Source organism: Penaeus vannamei, chromosome 22 (genome assembly GCF_042767895.1).
Source record: "Penaeus vannamei isolate JL-2024 chromosome 22, ASM4276789v1, whole genome shotgun sequence".
NCBI classification, from domain to species: Eukaryota; Metazoa; Arthropoda; class Malacostraca; order Decapoda; family Penaeidae; genus Penaeus; species Penaeus vannamei.
This window is the reverse complement of record NC_091570.1, coordinates 39,640,441-39,650,440: the sequence shown is the minus strand read 5'-3', so window position 1 is coordinate 39,650,440 and position 10,000 is coordinate 39,640,441. Positions and strand designations below refer to the sequence as shown.

Here is a 10,000-nt window from a genome sequence, read left to right as displayed (position 1 = left end):
CTCCTCCTCCTCCACCTCCTCCTCCACCTCCTCCTCCACCTTCTCCTCCACCTCCTCCTCCTCCACCTCCTCCTCCTCCACCTCCTCCTCCTCCACCTCTCACCACCTCCTCCTCCTCCTCCTCCTCCTCCTCCTCCTCCTCCTCCTCCTCCTCCTCCTCCTCCTCCTCCTCCTCCTCCTCCTCCTCCTTTATCTTTTCCTACACCTCTTCTACTTCATTATCATCCTTTATTGATATACTTGTCCTTGTTGACAAATGTAGAAAGGTATGAATGAGAATGAGTATCTTCACACTACAAGAGATGTATTTGACCAGTTTTGAATATTTTCTTCTTCAGAAATACTCATGTATTTTGAGAAAAATATATTCGAAACCAGTCTGGTACATCTCTTGTATTGTGAAGTTATTCATTCTCATTCATACCTTTCTACATACTTCTCCTTCTCATCCTTCTTCGTCTTCATGTACGTTTGTATAACTGAGAAAATATTTATTCATTTATTTTTCTTTTCTTATTCATTTCATTTATTTTATTTTTTCCTTTCTTTTCAGGTTATACGTGCAGAAGACATGCCTGGAGTTCCTTACAATGCATTTGGTTATTCCTTGAGTGGAGGAATGGATCTTGATGGCAATGGATATCCTGACTTGCTTACTTCATCCTTCTGCAGCGATAGAGTTCTTTTGATCAGGTAGGATTTGATGCTAAATAATTAAAAGAAAAAAAGTAATAAGTATTTTTCTGTGTGTGTGTGTGTGTGTGTGTGTGTGTGTGTGTGTGTGTGTGTGTGTGTGTGTGTGTGTGTGTGTGTATGTGTGCGTGTGTGCGTGTGTGTATGTGTGTGTTTGTGTGCTTGTGTTTGTGTTTGTGTGTGTTTGTGTTTGTGTTTGTTTGAGTGTGTGAGTGTCTGCATGTGCATGTGCGTGGGCAAAAGTGATTGGGGGAGGGAGGGAAGTCGCAAGTGAATGAGGGAATGTATACATGCATCATGGGTAGGGATTCTTATGGCCTTGCATGTTAATCAGTAGATTTGAAAATAAAAATACTGAATATGGTTTTTTTCCCCTCAGGGCCCGCCCCATCATTGACATCCAGACCAAGGTGCAATCTCAGAACAACCAGCTCGAGAACATCGACCCAAGCAAAAAGGGCTGCATGGAAGACATCAGTTCTCCAGAGACTTGGTATGTTACTGGAATCTTTGAAGAAAAGTCTGAGTTTATTTATTAAAATCTGTTGAAGAAACTGTAAATGACATATATCAGGAATTATAAAGTCTAATGAAGTTCTACCTAAATTCCTCTTTTTTATTAGTTTTATACATTATGTGGAATAAATGTAAGAAAGCTATCAAAGATTTCTGGGTGTAACTACTTGAATCAATAAGTTATGTAAGAATTTATACTACTTATAAGAAGAAAAGGCAAGAAAAAAGAGTCAAGAGAATATTCATGATTTTTTATGAAATATAATGAACAAAAAATAACAAGATAACATTTAAAAAATAGCAAAAGAGAAAAACAGAAAAAATGATTGCCAGCATCCTTATTCTCAATGGCATCTTTCCAGCTTTTCCTTTGACGCGTGCTTCAAGATGGACAACGATGCTGGGACAAAGACAAAGACTGTCCTCCGCTTAAAATACACCATTGAGGAACAGCTGTACAAGGACCAGCCGATTGCCAGAATCCGCTTCTCCGATGGACTGCAAGATCGACCATATACCGTGGAAAGAGATATCAAGCTCCGACCAGAAGACATGGGCAGTTTCCAGTGTTCGCGTGAAATTGTGTATTTATTGGTGAGGAAATTAAAGGATCTATCACACCTATGGATAGACCTTTGTATTTGAGTTAATTTGTGTATGTATAAGTAAGAATGGAACCCATAATTAGGCCATTGAATCCCTATGAGTGGGGGTGTGTGTGGGGGGGAGAAGCAATTTGATGAGGGGGAGGGGAGTACAGGAATTTATGGCAGAGAGGATGTAAGTATGATTTACACAGTTGAAAGAATATTACTGAATAGATGTAAATTAACATGAATTTTATCTGCTGTTGAGATTTATTTTATTTTTTTATTTTTTTTATTTTTTATTATTTATTTTATTTTATTTTTTTAAAGACCGTAAACACTTTTTATTTTTTCATTGTCGTTCACTCTATTTTGACCAAATTCTGCCACCAACAGGATGGCCCAAGAGATATTCTGCGTCCACTGAAATTCAAGCTGTCGTACGAGATCATCCAGGGCCAGCCCAGTCCAGTTCCCGAAGGCAGTCCCTTGCCAGACATCGATGAATTCCCAATCTTGAACCAGCAGGAGGCTGTCAGGTATGCAGAAGACATAATCATTCTCTTTTTGTTGATGTGAAGATTGTTTTGATATTATTTATTTTAATTATAATTTTTACATATATACTGTTCTTGGAAACATTTTGTCTCACATTTTCTTCTTGTTCAGCAAGAAAGGAATGAAATAACTCTCTTCCTGTTTTACAGATATTTCAAAGGCACCTTCGCCAAGGACTGTGGTGAGGATGACATCTGCGTGAGTGATCTCAACATCATGGCGAACCTTAGCCTAGACCTCCACGAGTCGGGTAGCCATTACCTTCTCCGCCTCGGAGAGCAAAACACAGTACCTCTCAATGTAGAAGTGATGAACGCTGGAGAACCAGCCTACCAGTCGAGCCTGCTGGTTCACCACCACAAAGCTCTTGAGCTGAACCTCAAGGAATCTCAAGTAAGTTTTTGAAAACCTTTGAATGATTGTTTTTTAGTATGAATATCTTAGAGCAATTGAAACTTTATATAGGGATGACTCTTTACAAAGATAGTAATTGTACTTCAAAGTCTGTTTTATATATACATAATGTAATATATAGCTCTTCTCCTATTTAATATTATTAGCAATCAGGATGAATTCTCAGTTAATTCCTTAAATGTCTTTTCTCTTTCAGCTTGGCTCATATCAGTGCTCCCGTGTGTCAGCCACTCTCACCCAGTGTGGCCTCGGAAACCCTCTCGTAGGTACAACAGGGCCATTAATCCTGACCTTCAAAGAATCCAATCTGCCGTTCGACGAAAAATTCATCCACTTCTATGTGGAGGCCAATTCATCATCCACTGAAGAGCGTCCAAAAGAACGTATTCGATTTCTTGTTGAGGTGATCAAGAGGGCTGAGATCTCTATCTTGCCGTAAGTGTTTGCATATTTGTGTGTTTTACTGTTGTTGACCTTACATATAATGTGTTATCTTCATCCCTAGCTTTGATACATGAGAAAACAAATAAAATATCACCTATACAAGATACATGTCTAAATAAAACTACACAAAACCAAAACTAAAAAAATAAACTCTTCCAGGTCGGTTGCCCCAGAGCAAGTGTTCTACGGAGGAGAGGTGGTGGGGCAGTCTGCCATAAAACACATGGAAGAGGTGGGCATGGAGGTCACTCACAAATATGTAGTGGACAACCGTGGCCCCTGGAGAGTGGATGAGGCCAAGGTGGCCATCCTCTGGCCGTACCAGGTCGAGAACAACAAGGAGCAAGGGAAATGGCTTCTGTACATGACCGAAGTTCCGAGTGTAGATGGTAAGTCACGTTGGTTGTTTTTTTTTCCTTTCTTTCTTTTTTTTTGCATTCATTTCTTCATGTCTTAACTTATCTCTTTGTCTTTTTTTATTAATACATTTGACCATTGTCTTGTTTGATTTTATGAATTTTCACTATAAATACCTATTATCACCATCATCATCATTATTATTGTTATTATTATTGGCATTATTATTATTATTATTATTCATTTTTATGCCTCCCTATCATATGTTATGCTTGCATTACATTAATCAGATAGTTAGGGCTGCCTCATTTAACTTTTTCCCTTTTCCTGATGACTAGAAAGTAAACTTCTTTTCTTCCAGGTGCTGGAGAATGTGAAGTTGATTCCCGTTATGTGAATCCCCTTGTTCTTCGCCGGACATTTGCTTCGGCCTCAACTGGTCTTGAAGTTGAAGGAGAATTGGAATCTACCGATTACCCAGATCCTGGCGAAGATGTAGTTACTGGCTCAGGTGATGTAACAATAACAAAGAAAGTGACAACTATCAAGAAGGTAACAAGCACAACAGATGTCAAGAAAACCTCAAAGAAGACTTCCTCGAAAGATGTTTCTGTTTCCACAGAGAGAACTACCTCATCCAGTGGCTATTCCTCCTCCAGTTCCTCTTCCAGTTCCTCTTCTTCAAACAGTTTTTCATCCTCATCCTCAGATTTCAGCAACTCAGGATCAACAGATGAAGAAGAATATGGCAGCGGGTTTGGCCAAGGAGCTGGTAGGGATCATGGCAGAACACATGTAAGAGTTAGCAGGAAGGTATTTACATCTGATAGGTCCAAGTTCTCAGAGTCTGACTCTGGAGCAAATGACCTTGACAAAGGAAAAGATGAGGATGGGGATGGACTCATCTCTCACCATGAAGAAACTCGTACTTCGTCTGGAGTCTCTCCTGATGGAAGCACAAGATTTTCTGAAACCCATCATGTAAGTAAGAAGGTACATGTCAAAGAGAGCACAACTGATGAAGACTTGCCTTCAGGGCGATGGGGACAGGGAGGTGGATTCCGCAGGACTTACATAGAAACTTCCAGATCTGGATCTTCCAGCATACCATCAGAAGAAGACAGAAGAATTTACTCAGAAACAGAGGGTTCTTCAAGAGCAGGTATCGATGGTACTTACATAGAAACTTCCAGGTCTGGGTCTTCCAGTATTCCATCAGAAGAAGACAGAAGAATTTACTCAGAAACAGAGGGTTCTTCAAGAGCAGGTATCGATGGTACTTACATAGAAACTTCCAGGTCTGGGTCTTCCAGTATTCCATCAGAAGAAGACAGAAGATTTTTCTCAGAAACAGAGGGTTCTACAAGAGTAGGTATCGATGATCATGCAGGTTCTGGATGGCATAGTGGGTCTACTGGAAGGGATCATAGCGTGCATGTGGAAGATAGCACACGCAGAGTACAAACAGTAAATAGGGATGAGACTATCAGAAGAACTCATTACGGTGGATCAGACAGGGATGGAAGTTACAGAACAGTGTATGAGGAAACTAGAACCACTGGCCATGGAAGGGTTGGAACCCATACCGGTGGCTACGATGATACACATGATAGAGATGGCTTTAGAAGGACACAAACCTTTGGTAGACATGACAGAGTTGGAGCAGATAGAACAGAAGGCTCAGGTTGGACTAGAGGATCCAGGACTGAATTTGAAAGGAGAACTGGAGGCAGTATTGGAGACACTGATGAGTCCAGGAGAGTGGGAGATAGAGACAGATTCGGCAGTGATGGTTCAAGAAGAGTCTCAGAGGGAGATAGAGTCAGGTGGAGTTCTGCAGATAACCAAGGAAGTACAACAGGCAGGGAAAGCACAAGAACTTATTCATCATCTGGCAGAGGTTATGAAAGTGAGAATGAAAGAAGAACTTTCTCTGGTGATTATGACAGAACAGATGATGGGAGCTACAGGAGAACATATTCAGGTGCATATGATAGAACTACTGTCGATTCTCGGAGAAGAGGACATTCTGGTGGATATGACAGAACAGCTGAAGATGGTTCCAGAACATACTTTGCTGGATATGACAGAATAGGTGATGATGATCAGAACAGACGGGGCTATGGTGGAACGGAGGGAGAGAGCGAGTACAGAAGGAATTTTGATACCTACAACAGAGGAGTAAGTGCTGGTGGAAGAGGAGGATCAGGAACGTATGAAAGAACGGAGTCTACAAGGAGAACATACCATAGCAGCAGAAATGAAGATGGGGACTTCAGAGATGGCTCATCAAGGTCATCTGGAGACCAGTATTACAGGAGACCAAACCTTGACAGATCTGGCGACCATGCATCTGGAACGGATTCCTTCAGGCGTACCTCAGGTGAAGGCAGAGAAGATGGCTCCTATTCCAGGTCAGGAGATGGCACCCTCAGGACCACGACATGGGATTTGACTGCTGACAGTGACAGACATAACCGGGCAAGAGGGGGCTCTCACTCATCCCGCCATCATGTCACAAGTTCTCAAGACCACAGTACATTTGCAAGTGGTTCAGGTGCAGGAAGAACAAGTCATTTTGAGTCCTCTGACTCCAATGCAAATAGAACTTACAAACGTGTTGAAGTAGATCCAGAGACTGGGGAAACCACAGTCTACACAAGAAGAGTGTACAGTCACAGTTGGCCCGAAGACTGGGACCGTAGATCATTTAATGAAGATCTTCCACCTGTGGAGGAAGAACATGAAGGAAGTCACCGCCAACTGAAACGCACCAAACGTGAGAGAGAACTTATCATCAAGCCCCAGGCTGTGACAGATGCCAAAACAGGGAAAACAATGCAGGTTGTGAATTTGGTAAGTTGATCTTTTATTGCTGTTATGTAATTTGAATTAAAAAGATTGTTCTTTTACATTTAGTAGACTAGTTAGTGTTTTAAAAATTCCAAAGCAAAGTATATTAGATTATGAATGTAGAAAAACTTAAGTCACTTTTACCTAATTATCTTTACAGAGATGTGATGGTGATGTTCCAACAGCCAAGTGCTTCGTATTCACCTGCACCATTCGTAACCTAGGTGCTAAACAAGCAGCAAGTATTCGTATCAAATCAAGACTATGGAACTCCACGCTGGTCGAGGATTATCCTAGGGTCAGCTACGTCAGCATCAAATCCAAAGCTTCATTGATATTACCAGAAGACATCCGTAACGACCAAGACCAGTCAGACGATGAGGCCTCAGCAGAAACTTTAGCCTATCCAGATCTGTTGGATCAGCTTCCACCGGAGGAAGTGCCACTCTGGGTCATATTGGTGTCCATCTTTGCTGGTCTTTTAGTGCTCTTAATCATTGCGCTCATATTGTGGAAGTTAGGCTTCTTTGAAAGAAAACGACCAGACCCAACGCTTTCGGGAAACTTGGATAAGGATGCAAATGGATACTAATCCTTAATAGACCTCTAAAATATATCCGTTAACTTGCAAGTGCCAATTTATGTTCAGCATTTTCATGTGTCGAAAATGTGAATAGTGATTATAATATTTTTTTCATTTTATGATAAAATGTTATCATGAAAGTTTGTGTGCAAGTCAATGTGCTTGTATGTGTCTTCGACCCATTGAGAATGTGGAAACTCTCTTGAACTTTGTGAAAGTGTTGTTTTTATCGCCCATTAATGTCCCATAAGATGTGTCATAGTAAAGAAAGGCTTATTAATAAGTAATGAGATTTTGGGATGATATGAGCTGCTGTATGACTGCTACAACACAAGCGCTAATGCTGCTGCCATGACTGTGATGTTCATTGTGCCTTCCAATCTCTGACTTTCAGAGGCACTTTTGTGGCTCAAGAATAGCCAAAAAGATTTTTTTCTTATTTTTTTATTAGTATTATTATTATCATTATTATTATCATTATTATTATCATTATTATTATTATTATTATTATTATTATTATTATTATTATTATTATTATTATTATTATTATTTATTACTATCAACATTATTACTATTATTTATCACTACCATTGTTATTATTATTATTATTGTCTTTTTTTTCCATTCAGAAAGGTGTAATGCCAATTTTTTTTTAGATGTATTGCTTTTCTGGATTGTTTAATTTAAAACAAAACTTTAAAAAAAAGTTTGTGTACAGAATTGATGATGACTTGAGATGTTATTTTCTTACAAGTTCAAAATGACATCTTGATGTGCTAAAGTATATTGATTATGCCTCTTCCTGAGACAGTTATATGTGTGTGTGCGCGTGAATGAATGTGTGCTAAGTGCGTTTTGAACTAATGCTGTATTTGGTTGTTCAGCTTTGTCTTTTGTTCTGTAAATATGTGTAGATATTTGGTGATAAATGGTGTATTTGTTATTATTAAAACTATATTTTAATCAATAGTTTTATGAACTATTGTCCTGAACTTTTTTTTAAATCTATTTTCTTTTCTTTTTTATGATCTGTTGTAGTTAATGATTCTCAAAACCTGCTTATTCATTAGGATCTCACTGTACATAGGAGATAATATACCTGTGTGATAAATCCATTCACTGAACTGTACTCTCTTGAGCCAATCAGTGTACTTATAAAATTTTATGTATGTTGACCAAAAAAATAATCAGAATTCTCTTTCAAATCATGCAAGATCTGGTGTAAAAATGTTCAGATATATTGAGTGCTATACTTGTATAATAAATATGAATTCTAACAAAGAAAAGTGAATTTTTTAAAAACCATAGCTACATAATACAGATCATTCTGCATGGTCCATAGTGCTAATTACTGCATCATGGACTGAATAAGTGATCACAATATGTGATTTTTGGCTGAATGGTGATAACACAATATCACATTGAAACAGTGAACCAAACCTCACAGTCGGAAAACAGTGGTTTATTAAATGTTCTATTTTAGAAACACATCAATGAATCATATCCAGCTGTAAAAACACCAATCTCCTTTTAATAAACCACTGTTTTTGTCATGGGTTTACACTCACTCATTTTGTAAAGGCATAGTTGGAAATGATGATAGATATGAAACTTGTGATATATTTATTTAGAATATGTCTGTAGAAAAGGTATAAGTGAGAATGAATAACTTCACAAACTAAGAGATGTAATTGATGCATTTCAGTTAAATCTTGCTGTGAATTACTTGTAACTCTGGGGAAGATTTAATTGAAACAGGTCAGTTCCATCTCCTGTGTTGTGAAGAATTTGTATGTTCAATGATACTTTCTGTAAGATTTATTAAAACCAAGTCACTACTTACTTTGCTAAATAAATATTAATTTTCTACATGCTACAAAATTAACTTGTAATTACAGTGAAATTATATAAAATATTGTCTTTAAGAAAGCTAATCTTTGATAATGGAAAATTGAAACAAAAATCTTCCAGCGTTTATTTCAAATAAAATAACAAAGACTGATATTGCTATTAGTTTTCATTCATTAACCAACTAAGAGTGAAAGCCAGTTCTCACCCACAGACAGCCATAGGCACTGGCACACATACACATCCACTGACACCCGCAGGCACATTGCAGACACCCGCACTTGCACACACATGCACATGCACAGACACCCGCACTTGCACACATACACATGCACAGACATCCGCAGGCACCTTGCAAACACACACTTGCACACACATACGTGTGCACAGACACCCATAGGCACACTGCAGACACATGCACATGCACACACAGACACCCGCATGCACACTTCAGACACATGCACATGCACACACATACACATGCACAGACACCCACAGGCACTCTGCAGATATACGCACATGCACAGACACCTGCAGGCATATGCACAAGCACGCACGCACACATGCACACACACGCACACACATGCACACACATGCACACACACACACACGCACATACATGCACACACACGCATTTTTACATTTTACATGTCTAAGAATAAGTACATAGTGATGTGTCATTACAACAGACTAAAGGAGATTCCTGTACGATTTGCAGTGTTGATCTGCACTAGTTATTCATTATTTTTTTCTCTGTTTGCTGTAGCTGATTAAGAGATAAAGGAAAAGAGAAAATAACATCAAAACTTTTGGGCTTACCTCAAATATCAGGAACCAAGTTAAGACAGGTTTTCACAGTACAATAGGTCTTCCATACAAACCCCAATAAAACAGGCATAATGAATCCAAATATCAATAACAAAACTATAGTATACTGTACAACTTCATATCTGCTTATAAGCCTGTATAAATGTTATGATATCCAGTTTTCTCACTGTTCCTTCCACATGTACACCAATGAATTCAATTTTCAAAAGTAGTGCTATAGATGCTACGGAGTTCTTCAAAAAATAGCATAGAATATGCACAGAATTATAAGAAGGGGACAGTCCCCATGAAATCACACCTCAATCATGTCTTCATTCTC

General features: G+C 38.8%; 1 protein-coding gene across 4 annotated transcripts in view; it reads left to right on the top strand.

Moving 5' to 3' along the window:
• The window catches only part of LOC113807301 (uncharacterized), a 222,056-nt gene extending 213,047 nt beyond the window's left edge, over positions 1–9,009 (top strand). For all 4 annotated transcript variants that reach the window (XM_070136980.1, XM_070136981.1, XM_070136978.1 and 1 more), the window contains 9 exons: positions 554–693; positions 1,073–1,186; positions 1,572–1,803; positions 2,193–2,335; positions 2,504–2,747; positions 2,965–3,203; positions 3,372–3,601; positions 3,931–6,425; positions 6,583–9,009. In XM_070136980.1, coding sequence (XP_069993081.1) covers positions 554–693; positions 1,073–1,186; positions 1,572–1,803; positions 2,193–2,335; positions 2,504–2,747; positions 2,965–3,203; positions 3,372–3,601; positions 3,931–6,425; positions 6,583–7,014 — 4,269 coding nt within the window. In that variant the 3' untranslated portion in view covers positions 7,015–9,009. The remainder of the gene's footprint in view (positions 1–553; positions 694–1,072; positions 1,187–1,571; positions 1,804–2,192; positions 2,336–2,503; positions 2,748–2,964; positions 3,204–3,371; positions 3,602–3,930; positions 6,426–6,582) is intronic.
• The last annotated feature ends 991 nt before the right edge of the window (positions 9,010–10,000 follow it).